The 22,777-nt window shown below is 41.6% G+C and overlaps 2 protein-coding genes across 2 annotated transcripts in view; one reads left to right on the forward strand and one right to left on the reverse strand.

Moving 5' to 3' along the window:
• Positions 1-22,777, reverse strand: part of LOC146003747 (uncharacterized) — a 367,150-nt gene that overhangs the window by 326,096 nt on the left and 18,277 nt on the right. The window contains exon 2 of the mRNA XM_083142152.1: positions 4,398-4,658. Coding sequence (XP_082998278.1) covers positions 4,398-4,658 — 261 coding nt within the window. The remainder of the gene's footprint in view (positions 1-4,397; positions 4,659-22,777) is intronic.
• Positions 1-22,777, forward strand: part of spdo (sanpodo) — a 281,416-nt gene that overhangs the window by 31,378 nt on the left and 227,261 nt on the right. The gene's annotated exons all lie outside the window — the stretch shown is intronic.

Below are 22,777 nucleotides of genomic sequence, written 5' to 3' on the forward strand. Positions count from 1 at the left end.
AAAATTCTGCACAGTCTTCCCTTTAATCTTCTGGTATAAAAATGGATGTATGTGTGTATATATGTATATATGTTTGTTCCCGCATAACTCTCGAACTCCTGGAGAAATTTCAACCAAGCTTGGTACACATATGTCTTACAATCTGGAAAGAAATATTGTGGGGGTAAGACACCCCTGGCACCCCTATGGGTGGGGGTGGGAAGGGGTGACATGTCGAAAACGACTGATATTAGTGTGGAATCCGTAGTTTTCGGGGTCGCTAAGATGAATAGTGACACTCCCAATGCCGTTCAATTTCTTTATTCTTGATCCTGGAGTTGAAACTAAAAATGTTGTTTATAATCAAGTTTTGAGTTAAATTAATATTATAGTGAATTTGTAAAAGATTTTACCTTATAATTTGTATACTGAACTTATACTTTTAAATACCTGTAAAAAACATTTTACACTATAATTTAGTGTTTCCTGGCAACGCCGGGTAATCAGCTAGTTTCATATATAATAAGTGATACTTTCAATAAAATGAATTCACCTAGTTTGTCCACTTTCACATGGAATTGCTCATAGTTAAGAAATGGTATACTATAAATTTCAATTCCATTTTCTTTGCGAGAGATAAAAACACCCCCGGTAGGGAAAAAAATGAATTTGTTTTACCGAGGATATTTTTTTGTAGGGGGATGGGATACCGTGCATGTGTTAGTTAATGCTTCTCTTCATTGATAAAAGATCACTATTTAAATCCACCTGGAGCCGCAAACGTAGCTTTAACTTGCCTCTTCCGGGCAGGCCAACTTTAAGCCACGTGTCCTGTCATTATCACGCCTGGCGGATAATTCATAAGTGATTTTTCACGCTCATTACGCCCGTTGATGCGGCACGGAACGAAAAAAGGGGTTTAATTCGGGTTCCAAGGCACATTTCACAGGAGGATGGTGTCATCCCATATATAATTCAGAGCCCAACTAAAACCTGCGTTTCCGCTCTTTCATTCGGCGGAGGACAAAGTAAAGCCGCAGCCGTAACACCTCGTGAAATGTTGCGGGTTGATTCCGGTGACAGAGCTCACTAAAGCCTCTGATGTTGGGCGCGCGGCATGCTTTCATTCCGGGACGATTCGGTGCGATGCCGCGGAAGCAAATTGTTTCGCGCTTCTCCCTTTCGAAGCAGAAAATCGGCTGCAAGGTAAAATAATGAGGGTCGACTGGGAACTCCCTCACGTAAGACTCATTTGTGGCATATTCACGCCAGACGGTTTCTTCCGGGCGTGTATGCAACCTTGCAGCACACCAATGCACATGTCGGTTGCATACTGAAAATACGTATATATCCTGGTAGCGCTCCCGCCAAGAAATAGTCTCTTGTTGTGCACCGTTGTTGCCAAACGTATGTTTCGTGAAATCTTGGCGATTGTTGCGTGAGTCCTACGAAAGAGCATTGAAAGGACATTCAAGCCTTTAAAGCCCGATCGCTCCAAGAACCAACTACAAATTCTGTTTTCGTCTATTCCGTCGAATGACAGGCGGGGGTCACATGAAGCCTTGAACAACTTGAACATAACATTTTAACCAATTGAAGAGTTCGTAGTCTTTAACGGGAGGAATTGCTTCAGGAACGTCTAAATATGGAAACAAATATAATATGAAATTGGTATGAACCGAAAAATTGTCTTTAACTTCCAACACAATAACAACTAAAGTTAACAATTTGTGTGTCCATCTTGAGAATGCGTTCTGGCATTGCGCTTCCTGAAAAAGTTGAGGGTATGCCCTGTCTTGTGACAATAAGAACAAGTCATAGCAGCTGTAGGTCTAGTAGTACGATACATGGTATTGTTACCAACGGTCCAGTCGACATGGGGAGCGAAAATTCTTGAGGTATTGTGCTTTGCCAAACTTATGCCTGAAAGCACAAGAGGTGGCAAAGGTGCAAAGGCATCCCCAAAAAAGCCAAGACGCGGCAAAGCCTAACGGTCGCCGCAGGGAAGCAAGCGAATGGGTCTCCGATCCTCTATCTCTCCCTGAACCGCGAGTGAAGGGCGCATGTTGACAGCAATAGGTGTCATTTACGACTGAGCAAAAATCAGTACTTTGTACTTGGAAACTCTGACATTTGGAGATGAGAAGTTTGGGATTTTTCTTTGCGAGCAATTCTTTTTAAGAGTATCTCGCCGTACATGATATCCGTGAGTTGGTTGCCTTACGCTCCCTTCGATATGAAGGCAACGAAGTACAGTAGAGCGTCGATTATCCGAACGTCGGTCAACCGAACGACCGCTTAACCGAACTGTGTACTCGCTCGCACCTGTTACTCTCCCGCTACCGTCCATCATCCCCCTCACTCCCAAACCAAGTTTCCCACAGTAGTCGCCGCACTGAGCCACCGCTGGCGGAACATTGCTTCTAATGGGGCCTTCATAAGGCGCTGCTGACCGGCCAAGCCGCCAGTCGCTGTGTTTCAACAATAAGCACACTTCTGTCGGTGTATGTATTGTTCATGCAAAATGCGTATGTAATATGTACATATTTTTGTTTAATAAACTGTACCACATACTATATATTCCTACTAAAGTTGCCTTTGTACGTTACTTTGTAATACTTAAAGAGATGCCTGTTTTTATGAATAAATTTACTGTACAGTACTTCTTTTTGGCAAATAAACATGTACAGTTCGATTATCCGAACAAACCAGTTTTCCGAACACCCATGTCGCCCAATTACTTCGGATAATCGACGCTCTACTGTATTCAAATTCCCCTCGCATTGAGAACGGGGAGCTCTGACTGCCAGAGAACAAAGCACGTGCTGTCTCCGGTGCTATTCTTACTGGGTGAAAGTACTCACGTGATGACTCGTCCTGCAGACAACAGACGAACTACTGTCCTGCCGTTGTATCTCCCGTTGTCCAATCGCAGCGCAGAACGTTATTTGGATAAAATCTTGTTTCCCTGCTGGCTGCTTCAGGGAGGAGGTTTTCAAAGGTTGCCGCTTGTTCCCCAAACAGGGGGCAGCGATGGGTCGAATTGGATGTTTGACCGCAAGTTCCTTCGTAGGTAAATGCGGCAACAGAGTGTCACTGTCATAAAGGCGGTTCCCGCGCCGGATATAAGAGCGGAGGGACTGTAGTGGCGAGAGCGGTACAAATATAAACCTTAACTAAGCCCATACGATCGAAGACTAAACCCAAGCTTTTTGTCTCCAGATGTGGGAGTTCCCAAGTGCAAGAAATCGGTGTTGACATGTGCCTGATTTCTGGTCAGTCGTAAATGACACCTTCTGCTGTCAACTTGCACCCTTCGCTCTGTGTTTCGAAAGCTGTCGTTGTCAGGCATAAGTTTGGCAAGTCAGAATACTACAAGAATTTCGCCTCACCATGGCAACTGGACCAAGCCGATTGGTTCAAGGGTTCATGTGACCCTACCTGCCTTTCGACGGAAAAGACAAAAAATAGAATTTCAAGTTTGTTATTTCATCGTTGGAGCTTTACAGGTACAAAGGCACAATTTCCTTTTTGAGTGTCGTTAAGATGCCGCTGGACTATTGGCATACACCAGGAAATCCTTTTCTTAAAAAATCCTCTGCTTTCGAAAACCGGTATGGTATTCCAAATTCTGAAAAACTGGATCTGGTTAGAATTCTTTCTAGAACATTGAAATGAATCTTAGTGTAAGACTTGCTTTCGTTATTGTCTACATATTTTGGGTTAGTTTCGTGGTCCCGGAAAGCTATGTTGTTGGTTGATTGATTTGGTTTATTTAACATCGCATTTCTGCCTTCTCACTAATTTCGATGATGAAGATGAGTAATGATATGATGAAATTTCTGCAGGGACTCCCACAAATAACACACATGCCCAAGCCGGGAGGCGTCGTACTACGCTTTTCTAATAAGCTATTTTGTATCATAGATATGTATACTCCGTTCCGGGAATCTGTGGAGAAATCAAGTCTCTGCTCAATTAGTGACTCGAGAGGGCTAGACCAATGAAGGCGTGTGAAGAAACTGGATTACGTAGAGGGGACTGCAGGGTGTACTGCTTTGCTTGCTTTCTCCCCTACTCTGCTTTATGTCCGGTTTTGCTCCATAGATTCCCAGGATAGAGTATAGACAATAGCGAAAGGGAACCGCACCAACACGCACTTGTTGCTGTAGAAAGAATTCTAAACAAATGTGATTTTTCAGGATTCGGAATATCATTTCGAAAATTAATCTTCCGCCGGTAACTACTTTTCTGCCGCAGGCCAGTAAAGTGGAAATATTTTGAGTTGACAGAGAAAACATCGGAAAATTACTTAAATAAATATAGCCTTGGGAATGTTTTGTTATTCGCCATACCCGTCCCGTACTGTTCCCAAGGCATTTCAATTTGCATGCAAGCTAAGAAAGAGGCGTACTTACGTGACCGCACCGAGGTGACTTCTTGCGCGATGTCTGGACACACCCCACTGCACGGCGCGGTGCAGGCGACGGTGCAAGCGCTCGGCCTGGGTCGTGGAGGGGGCCTCGGGGGCAGCGCTGGCGGGGCCTCTTCCCCCTCGGCAGCACGGCCGCCGTGGGACCCGGGTCTCGCTCCTGAGACACCGAGTTCCGAGTTGGTGGTCGACAGCTCAGAGGCGCTTGCCATCACCTCCACCCATCCTTTGCGCCTCCTAGAGTCCTCTGTGGAAAACAAAGATTATAAGCATTGACGCACTACCAAATTTTCATTACATTAGATACATTTGCAGCACTATTTTCTTAAAAAGTTAATTTCTACAGTAAATCTATGACCTGACAATTGATATTACCACAGATAAAGATATATAAGCAGATCTTCATCTAAGGCAGGAAAACCGGTGCACGGACCTCCCACTGGGAATCGCCATTCGCAAGAAGTTTTGTAATAACCCGCTAAGAAGCGCTGAGAGCACCACTCACACTTTTGCCTCCACTTCTTCTACCAAACAGAATTTCACCGCAGTCTAGGTCAAAAACTGACGTCACCAAACTCCCCCCCTCTGCTCCCCGGAGGAATGGGGGTTCCCGAGAACACGGACCCCTGCAATTCTGCGAAGCCTCAGTGCTTCCGTGGCTTCGCTATCATAAATCGGCGTGAAGGTGTGACTTTTACTAGCTGTTAGGAAACAATAGACTGATGTACATCTACAGTATGTAAAGAATAGATTCTGGACAATACCTGGATATCTTCATTCCTCACAGTTACTGAAGAAATAACGTAATAAATCGGGCAATTTTTCAAGGAACACTTCAGCAATTTACCATAGATAAATCGTTTATATGTGGTTTTATTTCTTTATCTGTGATATTACTCTGTGTTACTCAAGTTATTTTCGAAAAGGAGGTGTAAGAAATCTAGATAAAATAAAATACATAATTAAAAATATGTATTGGTGTTACTTGTTTCTTCTCATGACACAAAAATTTCCAAAGGTATGTTTCAATTGTGTTACACTGTTAAAATTAGCTATACTCCTACAGCCTGTAAATAAGTAAAACGCCGAACTACATCTACGTAGGCTAACAAGACTCTGGCGCGTGGATCTATGGTTGGATGTTGTCCTTAGTTTTATTTTTGTGTGTGTGCTGAGTGTATCTCCACGACTTTAACTTTTACAATAGTAGTTGTTGGTGTTGATTTTGTTCATTTTACGTCACTTTCCTGCCATTTTTTTACTAATGGCGACCATGGGGATGAATAATGATAAGATGGAATGGATGAAGGGACAACACAGCCCCCACAGGAGATTTTTACTGGATGTGGGTTCAGGCGCCAGAGCCTCATTAGCCTGTCAAACTGCAGTCTAGTGTGTGCTACGGGTAAGAGAGGCTGGCGCTTTTACTATATATATGGATATTTTCTTCATTGTACTATATTCATATGTTTGGCTTCAGTTGTCGATCTCTGTACGTAGTTTTATTGAATGAACGAGTGAGTTTTAATAGTACATATTTTGCGCCACTGTACGAGCCCAGCCCAGAATTTATTTTCCCTTACGCAATGAGTGCAAATATCGAATGTCCTGACGCGCCCATCATTTCAAAAATCAAATCACAAAAATCAGTTTTGTTCTCAGTGCCTGGATAATAAGTTAAAAGAGAAAAAAATATCCCATATCCGGATTTCTGAAATCCACATAACCTAATTTCCCCCATGTCCGGGTCATATCTTATCCGAAAACGGCCAATAAAATTCCCGCTGGAAAGTATAAATACTGTAATTTCTATCACTCGCCTCGTATTCAAGTCGATATATTCCCGGACACGAAGGCGTTCGGATTTGGTGTACAGCAGGAAGCAAGAGTCCTGCACCCGCATCCGTGGTCATCTACACCAGCCTTGTCAACTTGTCGTATTTGTGGAGAAGCGCTTTCGTGTGCACGTTTGGGCTGGAGAGCGAGAAGAGATAAGGAACGTTGTAAAATTGGCGAGAAGGAGGCTTCGTCTCGATCGCGTTCGTGCAGTGGGAAACATATTGTCCTCTGGTTCGCGAGTAACAATACATAATAGAAGAAACAGGGGGGTGATTCAGTGGATAGAAAGGCGCCCGATGTATTTTTTGAACTCTTAACTAAAACGTCTCCTCGCTCCTATTTTGCTGCTTACTGGTCTTGAGGTTCAGTGTGCAGGCGGGAAGTTCGTACCACACGGAGCGCTCGCTGGCCTCCACAAGTGCAAGCGAGTTGCCCAAGTCAGACATACACTAGTATCTATCGCCTTAGGCTTTAAAGTATAAATGCAACCAAAAGGTTTCTCTTGACACCACGCTTCCTGTTTTTCCCGAAGCAAAAACTCGGTGCATCTTCAAAAGGTTTTTGTCTGTAGCGTGCGCCAGGAAAGTGAAAAAGCACGAAGTTGACAGAGAAAGACAAAAGAGCACAGTAAGAGGGGAGAAACGGAAGCAGGCGACAAAGTTAAAAATTAAAATAAAGCACATAAATCTTTCAATGTCCAAACAAAACAAGTTTGAGATCTTCCCATGTGTGTTCATGTGCCCGACATTATTTTCCTGCCCTCCTACGCCGGAAGAAACACGGGCTATAAATCTCCCTCATTATCTTCCAGGATGATCTATATTCCTCCGTTCCCACGTCCTACCATTCGCCGCGAAATTAAAACCGGGATCAACTGGGGGAAAAAGTTGTTCGGTTGTCCCTGGAAAGACTGCTTAGCTTCACGAACTTCGTCTTCCGTTGTAATTCTTCAGAGAAGCATTTCGGTTTCCTGAACTACTTTGACTAGCTCAGAAAATACGTCACTACCTTATAAGATCTTGGAATAACTATTTTTTTTTTATTTTTTTTTTACCGATATGCACCAATGGATCATTAGAACTGCATGTTCAGTTTCCTTTTTAGGAAACATACTATTCTCTAAAGTAGTAAACGAATTGTCTTGCTTTGATGTACACTTTTACAAACAGTTCACGTAGCAAAATCTTCTAACAGAGTAAGAGGTATTGCGCACTTTGGGTGTGAGAACTTACACAATGACCAAACATTGTACAAAAGCTAAATACCAATTTAAACACTAACCTAAAAATATATGATATGATTTGCTTTATTTTACTTCGCCATTTATGCCACTTTTGGCTAATTTACGAAGATGAGGATGAGTGATGATATGATGAAATTGATGAATGAATACTCACAAACATCCATGCCCAGACCAGGATTCGAACTCCGGACTCCTCGCGTCGTAGCAACATTGCTTATGAAGAGTATATCAAGCATATCCGTGAAATTTTACTTCCTCTCTAGCATTCTTAAATCGAAGGTTTATGGCTGTAGCAACACAAGCCTTCCATCTGACCCTGTCCCGGGCAAGATCAGTCCAATTTATTAAAGTCCTTACCGATTTCCTTTAGATCCATTCCAACGTTATCCCTCCATCTTCGTATTGGCCTTCCTACAGGTCTCTTACCATCAGGTTTCCCAACAAGAATCCTGTAAACTTTTCACTCCTCTCCCATTCGTGCCACATGGACTGCCCATCTAAGTCTTGTGACATTCAAGGACATGTAAAAATCAGGACACTGATGGAACATTATTTTTTAAGTCATCTGGGAAGATGCTACTGCTACTCAATATAACTGCACAAAGTGCATGAACGGAAAAAACAATTTTTTAAGAATAATAAGTCGGGCCAAAAATTGCGATAACAGTGTTCGGATTAGTGATAATTCTTTGTATGAAAGATGATGTGTGTTCAATCTCCATCCGTGCTAAGCAGGAGTCTAACCTCATGTATTTATCTTATTTTCAACTACCTATATCTAACTTAATAATTGGCATAAAGAGATGCTTGCAACTGATACATGAGGAGAAATGCATACTCTAGAATACAACAGAACTCAACTTTGACAGAAATGTAATAAACGTAGACCTTATGCGAAATTGTACTCCATGCCCTTAAGTTCAGTTCTAGACCACAATTTTCTTATTTACATAGCACTCCTTACCCTTAAGTTCAGTTCTAGTCCACAATTTTCTTATTCACATTGTACTCCTTACCCTTAAGTTCACTTCTAGTCCACAATTTTCTTATTCACATTGTACTCCTTACCCTTAAGTTCAGTTCTAGTCCACAATTTTCTTATTCACATTGTACTCCATGCCCTTAAGTTCAGTTCTAGTCCACAATTTTCTTATTCACATTGTACTCCTTACCCTTAAGTTCAGTTCTAGTCCACAATTTTCTTATTCACATTGTACTCCTTACCCTTAAGTTCACTTCTAGTCCACAATTTTCTTATTCACATTGTACTCCTTACCCTTAAGTTCACTTCTAGTCCACAATTTTCTTATTCACATTGTACTCCTTACCCTTAAGTTCACTTCTAGTCCACAATTTTCTTATTCACATTGTACTCCTTACCCTTAAGTTCACTTCTAGTCCACAATTTTCTTATTCACATTGTACTCCTTACCCTTAAGTTCACTTCTAGTCCACAATTTTCTTATTCACATTGTACTCCTTACCCTTAAGTTCAGTTCTAGACCACAATTTTCTTATTCACATTGTATTCCTTACCCTGAAGTTCAGTTCTAGTCCACAATTTTCTTAATGACATTGTACTCCTTACCCTTAAGTTCAGTTATAGCTAACAATTGTCTTATTCACAGCACACGTGAGTCGAATAAAAATGTGCTCATTTCATGTTAATTACATGCACTGATGTACAATATGTAAAGTCATCCACAAACGTCGATTACAAATGCAGGATGTATATGTAATGGATGTCTATTGGATATCTGTTATCCAGAACTTCTGGCACGAATATTCATTCCATGATTTTCGTACGTTTGAGTGCTGTTTGGCTATATGTTGGGAGTAGTTCATACAAAAAGGTGTTCGAGATTATATCACAAAATGTCATCAAAGTGAGATGACTTTCTCGTGCAGTAAAAGATGGGGAGAAATGTAGCACCTATTGGCTTTGTGAAAACGGTGAAGCCATACCCCGCACCACCAGGTTAGAAAATTTCCGTCCACTCTACTGAAACTATTACAACCTAATGTGCGATTAACATTTCTATGATCCAACCAAAGTCTTGGTTTCACAGGAAATACACATTACTTGTGGTTTTGCTCAGCGATTTTGGAGCACTCTTCCTCTGGCATTTGACTTACTGCGGCGGTTTCAGGAAATATTTTCGGTTTAGCGGAAAACTCGAGAACGTCTTAAAAGAAAATGGGGTTCATTACGGTTTCCTGATGGCAGGTGGAGAACCTCCCCTCCTCTGGCGCCGCTGCTCATGACACCGGCGTTACATTATACATGAAGCGCGGTAATTACTTCTGGCTTTCACTCGTGGTGGCGCCTTCAGCCGGAAAACTTTTCTGAAGTTGACCGAGAGTAGAACTTTTGCTCCGTTCCTCCGAAAATAGACGGGAATTAAGCTATAGATTCTGGTTGTCTCCGTCTTAGGAATGAAACAAAGGAAAAACTACTCCCTAAGGATGCTGGTGAAGAGCCCGGATTCTTCGGTATTATCTGCTCCTGAATTGCCTCATCTCCTCGTCCGTTTCGAGCAGAATTTATCAAAGTTTCTGTGGTTACCGTTCCGGGAGGTGAGCGCCGTTGGAGGAAGAAATTGGGAAGTTTCACGGTAACCGCCTCCACAGCACACTTCATCCCGTGCATATAAGTAGGATGTTACCGTGTTTCGATTGCATTTCCATGTAGTAGTTGTGTACTCGCGAATCACATAAAAAGTTAATGTTGTACCCATATGCAATATCCCTGTAACGTGTGTGTATTGTCGCTCGAAAGTTCGTTTCAATTCCCCTTTACATTCGTATAGGCTAATCGAGACTGGACCTACAGTTCAAAGTAAGATCCGAACCACTATGCAGTGTGTGTCTCCACCGGGAATCGAACCCAATCCCCCTTGATTACAAGACGACAGCTCGTGTATGTTCGTGTTTTGTCTTCCATAAAAAATGTGTAATTAGTGCTTATATACTCTATTACAATTATTACTTAAATTAATAGTTGTAATCAAAGTTCTGGTTCTTGAAAACTGTTTGTTTTTCGGGAACGAACCTGGAACGCACCAAGTACGATATTGCTGGTTCCAGTTGTAAAATACTATTTGCACCAGCCATGAATTTCTTGTTTCAGAACACTGTAATAAATGCCAATATTTATGCTCTATATATGTATGTAATTAAAAGTATCTTCTTAACATATATGAATTCAAAAGGTAAACTATATTGACGAGTGACTCTGGGGGAAAAAAAAAAACTGTGAAATTATTCCTGCTACACTTATATAAACGGTGGATGAAGCCAGCTAAGAAGACGTAAAACCATTCTGTGAAAAAGGGACAACAGAACGGCCGTCCGTAGATTGACTTATACGCTCAACCAATTAGATTTACAGGTCATCGGAATTTGCATGAAAATCCCGAGTGAAAAGTAAAACAAAAACGGAGCAATTTGAAAGGAAATCGAGCGCTGGAGAAACACGTTTATCCCATTTTCCCCGGGTAAAAGACCCCCTTCCCTTTGTTCGATTAAAATTCGTGATTGAAAGCTAATTGCTTTGACAATGGCTGAGCCTCCCGCCAAAATCGTGTTTCGTTCTCCAGAAATGACCAGTTAGAAGCTGCGGACGGGGCGTAGGGCGAGGGGGGGTTGCGATTGGGAAATCCCCGATTCTCCTGCAAATCCACAATTCCAGCGGTTTTCTGTTCAATTACAGACCCTTCTCTCCCCCCCTCCATTTCCTCTGACCCGCCGTTCTATTTTTCCAGCTTTCGTTGAAAGGCCTGCGTATGCTTGTGTGCGACAGTGTGTGTCATCGTCCCTACCACTGAGGATCCTCGTGTTTGGAAATCGCCCAGCTAATGGCATTCCCCATAATTGTTTACTTCCACGTGCCTTTCAGGGAAGGTCCCAGAACTCATTCCCAACTTTAATATTCTATTACCGTCCAGTTTTCATTTAACCCAAGACTTGTAACGTCATTTCAACGCAGTAGGCTGTACACAAAAAGTTCCAGGACTGGAAAAACTACGTTCAGAGTTGCACGACTACGTGACGAAGTGGGATATAAAAAGAATCTTCTTCAAAAGTCACATGATTACTTTCTTCAATGGAAACTGACGTGCAGGTTGTAACAGCTAGAATCGGCACATGTAATATATAGCAGCAAAGTTCCAAGGAAAGGATGCAGAAAAAAAAGCGAATAGTTGTACATTCAACACCACTCAACGTAAACAGGGTTGAATTTCTATGTTGCACCCCTGAGATATCAGGAAAACTTTCATGTAATTTCGATTGTTGAAACTGTAGCGGGAAAAAAATGGATGACTACCATGAAAGACAGCAGACAAGTAGCCTTTGAGATGTCCATAGTGAGAAAGTACAAATAGACAAAGTGATAGATGTTCATGGAAAGGAAGCAAGTCGAATCCAGTTTCCATCTAAATAGTGGACTCAAGTCTCAACTTGATAACAACAACAATGTATTTTCAATTCAATTTTATGATTTCTAAAATAACAAAAGGAAAAATATATTTGCTTTTATGACTGAAGGGATGATACAAAATCTTACTCTGCCATCCCAATGCTCGAAGTGGAAATTATTCCTAGAGGGGGAGAGGAGAGAAAGAATGATTTACCCAGTTTGGAGAAAGGTGGAGGGATGCCTACGTATGCACATTATCCTAGTAGGGGGGGATGCTTTCAGAAATATGTTCTTAAGGTGAAGAGTGACAGTTTCGTACCAGTAATGCATTTATTTCAATATCGTCCAAATGAGCACTGCTACTTAAAATAAAACGTGTACAAGAGAGTATGAATTTCTCCCCATTTTTAAAGTGGAAGTGCTTTTTTTTAATTGATTATTAAGCTATAGACACGATGTTTGAAGAATATGACGAATAAGAATTTTCAGAATCCGATTTAATCCTTATGGAGAAAAAAACGCAACAACTTCAACTTCAAAATACGGCTAATCAAATAGAAGTGTGGACATTGCTGCTTGCCAATCAAATCTTCAATCTGACCTCCTTCTGTTCAAGTCTTTTTCTACGCCATCAGAAGTTTGGTATTCCAAAGAGAACAAGTAAAGTAATACTCCCAGGAGCGTAATGCTAAGTTTTCTCCTCCTCTCTTTCCCCAACTCGATGCGGAGGGGGACGAGCAGTTCAGGGTCCTCGCGTCTAGGTTGACACAAACTGTTCTTCCTGTTCTTAACTGGGAGATAGCGTCCCTCACGTTCCCTCACTTTCTCGTTGACGTGCATAGAATAAAGCAAAATAATTGCCCCGGGAAAAACCAGGGGCTTAAACAGCAAACTGTGGAATCCTACAATGGCCAAAACCAGACGAGAGCAACGTTAAAAAAGGCTTTGTTTCAATTCCAGAGCGAAGCCACGCATGCCTTATTGCGTCGATAAAATTCCGTAAGCGTTAACTTGTGTTGGGCCAGAACAAACTGCTCGCGAAGCGTGTTGCATGTTAATTTAACTTTAGAGGAGACAAAGACTCAGCCGCAGTTTACTAGGTCATTGCAACTTCTCTTGGAGTTCGCGTCCCACAGGGACGTCCTGGGGGAAATTACGGGATATCTTCGCCAGGAATCGCCGGCGAACGCAGATGGGGAGGAATAAAGCAAAGAGAATCGCAAAGAAATGAGGCGGAAGTAAACGATGTATTTCATTACGCGGAAGCGATTCCTGTTTGCAAATTCACGCAAAAGACCAGCAGAAACGCAATTAGCGGGACATTTTCTCAGGAAGGGGACCCGTGAATTATGTAACTCGCGTCCGCGACACCAGAGGGAACCGCAAAACGTTAATGTTCGGTTAGGACAGGTAAATGTTCTTTACAGTCTTGCTCCCCGGTTTTCCAGTCGCAATATAAAGGTCTAAATGCAGAGTTTTCTCTGGGCTTAGAATAACGGCGAAATAATGCGGTTCTTTACAAAGTTAATTAAAAAATTGCGTGAGTGATGTGATGAGTTGCTCGTACTTGCAGATTAATTTATAGCGGACTATTTTTCGAGTAGTACATAATTGAAACTAGGTAATTTATGAACGGTACACCCTGTATGTATATATAACTTGTAAAGTGGGTACCTGGAGGAAACTCTGGGGAAGGGGGTAAAGGCGGCCAAGGGTGTGGAGCTGATCACATCACCCCTACCTTCGGCCGTGATCAAGAAAATGCGGGGCCCTAACTTCACACCCCCTACACGCCTTCATGGTGTGGTGTAAAGCACAGGGGAGCACTTCAATTTCTTTTTACTGATATAAAAATGGATTTACTCAGTATCCAAGATGGATTTGTCAAACAATTCATTGGAATATTAATCATTAACATATTAAGGTTTTTAGATAAAAGGAAAATAACAAACGTTCTCCAATTTTCATAGCATTTTGTTAATATTAACTCAAGTCCTATACAAATACTGGCTGGATTTTGTTAAGGGAATATTATGTCCTCGTTCCCTCTGTAGGTTATTATGAAAGGCAGGCAAGGTTTTACACACTTGATAGCCCTCAACAGTGAGCATAATTGAAATTATAATAGTGTTATTCCTCATGATTTGGATAGGCCAGGTTATAATTACTGCTCATGGAGTTTGGTTACGCATTAAACGCAGCTCCAACAGCATTTCAGCGAGCTTCTAACACCCTCCCTTTACTTGATAATAGTATAAGCCTTGCTCTTACAAGAGTTTGTTTGAATTAATACATCAAAAGTCAACTACATAAGTAAGTTGGTAAGTAGGTCACAAACGTTTATTTAAAAAAAAAATACTAAGTGGGATAACTGGCTTGAAAATAGTTTTCGATTTTCAACATAATCTCCAACATTGTCCCATCGTTTTATCACTCCCAAAACCTCGTAGTCGTCTTGTAATCAAGGGGTCACGGGTTCGATAACCGGTGAAGGCACATAGTGGTTCGGATCCCACTGTAAACTGTAGGTCCACCCCCGATTATCCTTACTGTGCATAAAGTGGACTTAAAACGCCAACTCAACACTACCGAAACCTGCTGGATAAAACTATTTCGGCTGCTGTCCCAACCACAATCGCACCTCACGTTCAACATCATCATCCGCGAAAAATTTGCCGCCACCGTGCGTACACTTTTCGGAAATGCAAACGATCATGAATTATGCTGTAGGCTAAACCATGAGAACAACCTACTGCAGTTGCTATGCTATCGTCACTCGCCTGTCAGCTCGATTCATCTCCACGTACAGTCCTCAAGCACGGTCGGCATTTTTAAACTGAGCTGCCCATGCGTGCATCTGCAATCTAGCGACTGCCAACTGAATATCATCAAGCTGGATTGTGGTGTCACCTAATGACACCTCTAGATACTACTATTTTCAGCTATCCCACATCAGTTTGTGACCAATTTATTGACTTGCCCTCGTATTTTCGGTTCGCATTTTTTTCGGATCATTTCAGAGGGAGAGTTGACTCCGTCAAAAAATTACACCCCTTTCATTTAGCCACTACCTTGGGTGGATATGATATTTTAGAGGCGAGGAACATTGATGTTTCAAATTTCAATGACGAAGCCGTATCGTAAGTGCCTTTCCAACGCTCCTCATCACCAAGAGCTTCGGGAAAGCAGGAGCGCATCACGTATCTCCGGTTCTCTGATGAAAGGAGCTACCTGAGGCCAATATGAACGGGTAAAGGGCTGCAGCTAATCTTCTCGCAAAGTTTCCTTGGAATACCAGGCTCCCAGGCGAAGAGAGATGGGGGAGAGAAAAATAACCCATTCAGAACATAAGCGAATGTAGCATCAGTCAGGCTTCTTTTCTCTGCATGAAGTTTGCGACTCTCTAAGCAAACAAATGGCAAAAAAACAGGATGGACTCTTTTTTTTTTCTTTTAACCGGAGGAACGTTGAGAGAGAAAAGGAGAGAAAAAAAGGCTTGAAACTTAATTTCCGTTCTTGTTCTTCGAGATGAAAGACCCGCTTGTAATCGCAGTTCTTGAACAAGAAAAGTTTTCCTGCCTCGTCTATTAAGAGGAACAGAAATTGGAGGAAATCTACTTCGCTACGTTTTCATGGCTAAACAAGATTATTTTGAATTCTTTTTTAATGTGATTCAGAAGCTGATTTTTTTTGTTCCTTTTTTTATAACTTTCTTTGCCTTCTGCATTTTCAGAGAGAGAGGAAAGGGCAAAATATAAAAGGATGCCCTCTTTTGCGATCATTCTATAAATAGTTCTGTTGAGATGTTTATGTCGGTAGAGGACTGCGTTGGGAATTTGTACTTTCCTCATTTGCTCTGTTCATAGAAAGCTTATATGCTTCGTGGTATGTCTTTCATTTAGTTTTTCTTCAATATTCTAAAAAAAATCTCTCTTACTTGTCTTTCTTCCCTCTACCTGTTTTATCTATCTTCTCCCTTTTCCTTTCTCTCTCCCTCATTCTTGTATTCTCTCTCTATCTCTCTCTCCCTCTCTTGCTTCCATTCCCTTCTTTTTCTTCTTCTCTCGTTTCCTTCTTGCTTCTTCTCCTTTCTTGTACTTTATCTGACACTATTATTCTCTTGTCCTCTCCCTGCCCTTTTTCTTCTATGATCCTCTCTCTCTCTATCTCTGCATGTCTCTCACTCTCTGTATGTCTCTCCTTCTTCCCTGTCCTTTTCCTATCTCTCTGTCTTTCTCTTGTTCTCTCTACCTCCATCTCTCTGTCTTTTTCTTGTTCTTTCTACCTCCATCTCTCTCTCGCTCTCTCATTCTTGTCTCCCTCTTTCCTCTTTTCTCGTCTTCCTTTTCTTGTACTATATTTTTCTACCACTCTTTTTCATCTTCTATCGTCTTTCTTTTCATATACTCTATTCTTAAACCTCTCTCCTTCACACTTTTTTTTGTAAACTTCTCTTATCGTTATTCATCGTGTTCATTCACTTCACACATCCCCATCCTTATCTCGACATCAGTTCTCCCCGATGAACATCACAAGAAGATGGAGAGAAATAAAATGAGAGATGGAAATGAAAAGGACAGGACCTTTGGAAGGGAAATATATTTACTGTAAGCACATGCGTATGCAGTGGGATGTGGTTGAGAGGCTAAAAGTTAAAAAGTGCGAGCTACAAACATACAGAACATAAATTAATAACGAAGCAGTAAAAATAAATTACAGTAACAGCCGCGGATCTGTGCCGCCTGGTTGCATACATGCAAGGTAAAAGAAAGAATTGTAGCTTCGAGACGAGGTGACAATGAACAAACCAATGCAAATGCTCTTTTTGATGTCCTAGGTGCTGTACGGCGATACCCTGTGTGTGTGAGAGAGAGAGAGAGACAGAGAGAGAGAAGGAGGGGTTAACATGAATTAGGACACTGATAAGACAAGACGCATTTAATTAATGCTGACTGTGAATACCCAAAAGATTTTCTCCGCGTGACATCTCAATACTCCCGAGTGTATCGCTTGCGCTTCAACAAAAGCAAGTATGCCTTTGTATTTTACACTTCAAAACGCAACAGTGCTCTCAGTCACACTTCAACATTCTCAAGCATCCTTACCTACTGTAACGTAATAGAGCACTTATTCACACTTCACGCCCACGAGTACCTGTAAGAACAGGATGCAAATCACAAAGTTGCTGTGCAGAAGGGACGGTACACGAACGGCAGAAATACAGAGCAGCTTGCTTCCATTTCTTACAGATTTCTCTCTAGACGTGTGTGTAGAGTCACGGTAGTCCAGTCGATTCCAGCAGTGGTTAGGTTGACGTATCAGAAATTTTGTCATTCGATGAATGGACTCCAGACTTAATCCAGCCTCTATTAAATTAGTACCTGTGGACAACACTGGGAGTAAAGTCTCTCGGAGCGTGGTGCTGACCACATCACCTCCAAGAAACCCACTGGTCGCGATCGTAAATATGAGGGTCCTACCTCCCCTTCCCCTTGTGTGCCTTCATGGCATGATGCAATGAGCAAGGGGAACTTTATCTTACCACGCACACATACACACGAGCCGGGCCCGTGACGGAGTGGTTAGCACATCGCGCCACAACGCCAGGGGCCCCGGGTTCGAATCCTGGCTTGGGCATGGATGTTTTTGAGTGTCCATTCATCAATTTCATCATATCATCACTCATCCCCATCTTCGCAAATTAGCCAAAAGCGGCGAAGTAAAATAAAGCAAATCAATCAATCATACACACGAAACTTGAATAAATTGAATACGATCTGATGTTAGGAATTCGAGTAAGGGTTAGACTAACAGTTTCAACTCTGTTGATCTTGCATATTCAAGGATATATTTAATTGTGACTTCAACTGTGCAATACATCCGATAAATCACCTGTTACGGTATGTTATTCTGATACCCTGATTAAATAACCTAGAGACTAGCATCTGTGTTAAATAAAATACTCTCCCATGATAATCCAATTAATATAACATCAACGGATTTTACCCGATCAATTCACAAGGAATAATGCCTCATTTTCAATTTCGAAAGAAAAGAAATAATAGTAATCACATTGGAAACCGATGAAACAATTAAATGAAGATGAAATCATCGAGCACAAAATTTACAATAAACATTCCGGTGCTCTTTTTTTCTCTGCAGGAATTGTCGAGGTTGAAATTACTTAGGATAAATTGCACCTAGACAAGCGGCTGATTGGATGATGGTGTATAGTAATATTTTACTGTGAATGTTGTTAAAATGCTGAATGACATATTCCTGATTTTTTCTCCTAGAACGTTAATACTGGTCTTGGTGTGATAATATTATTCACATAGTTGCACTCGAAAATACGCTTACAGTGCCAAGAAACGTCTACCAATATCTGCAGTGCAGTGAATCAAATATAAACTAAGGTTCTTCCGAATTTTATTGTAGAATATTAGCATACCTTTTTCTGACATTTTCAAACCTGCGTGTAGACTACATTTACTGAGCTTTTGGAACTAAACTCTGTGGGATTTATGGACAGCACTTGTACTATAATCTGATCATAAAAACTCTGAAATACATTCAGCAGGCGCGCGCCCACTTTCTGCGCCCTGTTCTTGAGGCTTGCGAACGATTACGAAATGCCAAACGTCACACCTGTTGTTTTGTCCACCCCTGCAGGTTTCGTGGCGACTGTCGTAGGGAGGTCCAATAGCTTCCCTTGTTACAAGGGATAGTGGTGAGTGTATGAGGAGACAATTTGACATTTTGTACCACTATTATTGTCATAAATTTAGCTCTTTTCAGCTGAGACTTGTATAGTAGTTAGTTATCTTGTAGAACTTGTCTCATGTTGCATTTCGACGAAATCGGTCGCAAAATTTCAAGATGACGCGCGAAAAATTGATTTCCCCCCTATGTTGTGTGCGCTATACTGCTCCTGCAAACCCCTGTCTAGATTTTACTTTTGGACCTCAAGGAACAAAACCTGCAGGAATTTTAGTACATCATTTGGGATACATTTTAGGTGTTGGAGGCATGCCGTCAATCTAATGAGCATATTAGCTGTCGTAAATTTGAAGTTTATTCGGCTGAAATACTTATGGAAGAAGGACTAGCGTGCTTTTCAATCCGAGCGAAATCGATCAACACTAGGGCTGAGCTCATACCGATGTCGATGTATCGGTATCGGAAAGTATCGGTTGAATGTATTTACTGAAACCGACCGATACTTTTCGTGTGTTTTGATAGTTCGCGGAGTCCGCAAAAAGTTCGTGGAGTCTTGCTATCCTGGAAGTTATGCAAAATCGGAGTTTCCATTGATTTTACACCAATATTATGGGGGAAAAACTATCTTGTGATTGCATAACGGATATTTTTTTATATTCTGATATATTTCTTAACATTTTGAAGCGAAACTCTGGTAATTTGATGCTTATGATTGGAATACTCGATAATATTAATATTTTGAACAACTGTAAATTGTTACAATTTTCAAGTATTGGTATCTGTTCAGTCCTAGTCAACACGTTTCAAGATGGCGGACTTTCAACTCACCGTAACGAAACTTATGGAAATGCTCATTTTAGGCGCGGTCGATGCAACTTTATTGTTTTCATTTTTCTCCTTTATGAATAATAAACGAAAAATCGCTCGTTCGCGTGATACAATGGGAGAAGGAGTTTTCGTATCCCAAAAATGGCTACAGCTGATATCTTATTAATATCCGCACACAAAACTTAAGAGGGAGAGATGTAAGTTTGTGCTGCTCACGACTTGTCACTTCTAGCTCAAGCCGCCCCCCCCCCCCCAACCTCCCCGCCCCCACATTTTCCGTCTCACTTGTAGTTCATGGCTTCAGGTTTTCCGTGCCACTGCAAGAGTTGACGTTGACGTAACCAAAGAAGCTATGCTTCATAATTCAGAAGCAGCTGGGCCCGGCTGCATCTTGGTACGTCGTAAATAATAAATGGGGCATCTCAAATTGAATTTCTGTCGCGTTTAGCATGTTGCTCGGCTGGGAGAGCGAGGAGGGGGAGGGGGGCGTGAGATCTTCTGCCGCCCGTATGAAGCTTTTCCAACCTAGCTCGTAGAGAGAGAGACCTGTCTAGCTTCTCTCTCTCTCTCTCTCTCTCGGTTTTTAAATATTCAAAGAAAAAAGGAGAGAAGAAGGTTTGGAATCTCATGCAAGAGTAAAGAGCAGGGGCTATCGTGCAGGCGACGCACGCTTTTTAAAAGGTCATTCCCTAACGATGGCCTAATGGTCAATGTCATCTTCCCGACAGTAGGAGGGATTCGATTAAACTCGGTGGTGCCCGAGAATACGTAGTAGGGATCTCTCTAGCAGAGGACGCGTCCCTCGTTACGGGGCAATTTCCTGCTTCCGGCGCCCGCTCTGGGTCCATTAAGTTGTTTATTCTGGACCTCTGGAAGATGCGTGTGCTTGAGATTGTCAAGTTGGAGCTGTACTCTCGAGGGCACCGGTTCGAATCCGTTTCTTGGTATTTCGCTCTTTTAGTATGCCGTGGCGGAAGGCTGAAGCAAGATTTTCCTTTTTATTATACCCTGTCCCAACCATCTCTGGTGCAAGGCCGCGACAGGGGAAATAGAGTGGGCACAGCGAAGCAGAGAAGGCTGCTGGGAAAGCTGGTAACTGCAGTCGCTGTTTATTGGTGGAGCCGTCTCTCGTTACTACTTGCGCAGAGAGTTGTTTTCGTTCGTCTGCTCCAGAGATAGGTGGAATAGAGTGTAGGCGAGCGGGTTCAGTCTCGCCATGGGCAGCACGTGGAATCTGATGGTGCATGTGAGATGCAGAGCTTCCAGTGAGGGATTCGTAGTTTATATCATCAAAAAACACTCCTATACTCTACCCCGAGAATAGCTGGCGCAAGGTAGCGCATAACGGTAAAGAAGGGGAGAAAGCGAGTAGGCAGAGTGAAGTAGTATACGCTTCTGCTAACGGCTTGTGGCCGCAGTAACTTTTCCCCTTCCACGCTATCCCGTTCCCTCTTGCGTGTTCATTGGTCGAGCCCTCTGGAGTCACTACTTGCGCAGAGACCTGTTTTCGTTCACTCACCCCAGATATTCCCTGGACAGAGTATATTTATGTGAGATTGAACCTCAAAGGTTTAGCCAGAATCATCTATTTTTGGTGTGGGAGGTGTTTAAAAGTATGTTTAAAAGTGTAAACGTAAGTTTAGGCTCAAATCGAAGCGAAATGGGTTTTTGAAAAAAATATATGGGATGAAAAGGGTGAAACCCCCCGAAGAAGCCCTCTTCCACCCGCATACTTTCGGGGGTATGCGTTCTTTCGTCCTGGTGCCTTTAAAATAAACCACGACGTCAGTTTTCTCGAATTTTTAGTGGTTTTCCCCTTTTTTATGTTTTATTTATTTCATACAAATGTACAGCTATTATGTAACAAATACGTGTAGACGTGTTACAAATGCATATAGACATTAATGAAAAGATACAGGTTTTTAATGTCCAGAGCTAGTTCTGGCAGACAAAACAGGCCTTTTGTCTACCTTGTTGTGGTATATCTTTTGATTATGGTGGATGTATATCAGTATTTATCCTATTTTGGTTTTAGAAGTGTTTATTGAAACATATTTGAGGAAATGTGAATAGAATTAATTTTACTGTATGGTGGTTTTAAGTGAGTATTGAGTTTTGGAAAATAAGTGGTGTTAGGGGTATGTTGATCCAATTAAATTGTTTCATATAGAAGTAAAATAATATGAGTTAGATACTTAAAAAAATAATAATAAAGTAAATAAATGTCTTAATTGCAGAAACCTAATACCAAGCTATAAGGCTACAAATGGTATTCGTTTCTTATTAACTCTAATGTAGTGATATTTGTAGTTAATCGTAATATTCATTTACTAACAATCAAATTTTATAAAACGAGTATGGTGAGGATTATATATAGTAATTCCTAACTGAATGAAAAGTTATTGCAATGTTGTGAAAATTGGGAGCATGTTGAGAGAATGTGAAATCTTAACTAAGACATTTTCTTCAAATTGTTTGCTTCGTCTCTGTGCAGCCTTCGACCTCTCACATTAAACAAACACAACGAAAGTAATTTATGTTGTTATTGTTGTTTGTAGCCCTTGCAAACCTCGGAGTTTATCACGACGATGAGAATAAACTGTGGACTTTTAAAATAGCCAAGAAACAAACACAATAAAAGTCCTTTCCAGGATTCGAATCCAGTACCTCTGGTTTTGTAACGATCATTCCGCCAAGGAGGCTAACCAAACCGAAGCCATAGCTCTGCGTTGTTTAATTGACAACGTAACATGGACAATATGGTAATATTATATACATCTGTATTTGGATTCAGATGTTTATAATAATCATCCAGTTGAACACACATGTTTTACTATGTTATTCCTGATTAGGAAATTCATGAATACGGTGGTGTCAAAACTCTTTAAGTTTCGTTTCAAACTGAGATAAAGCTGTATGTATTTTAGTCCCTAGAGATGACTGAAGTTACATTGTTAAGGGGCATGTACCTGCTCTAACTGTCGGGGAATGTAGCTTCTGAGCTGGTGCAGACATTACATTTCAGATGAGCAATCTACTCCGGTTGCGAAGTACGTGTTCCCCGTGTTAGCTGCTGAATGAACCTCGTGGCTTTTTTTAAAGCCTGTCACTACTTGTTTGCCGTGAAATTCCATGCTTCGGGTATTTGCGTAAGTGATCTGCAGAAGGATGCAAGAGAGAGAGAGAGAGAGAGAGAGAGAGAGAAAGTTATCACCCTGTTTGGTAAAGTCATCACCTGCTGTGTTGAAACGGCCGTTCAATTTGTTCAGGGTGAACGCACGGCGAATTGATGCGTTGTTCGTATTACCATACCTGC

This window comes from Lepisma saccharinum, chromosome 1 (genome assembly GCF_977018435.1).
Source record: "Lepisma saccharinum chromosome 1, izLepSacc3.1, whole genome shotgun sequence".
Taxonomy (NCBI): Eukaryota; Metazoa; Arthropoda; class Insecta; order Zygentoma; family Lepismatidae; genus Lepisma; species Lepisma saccharinum.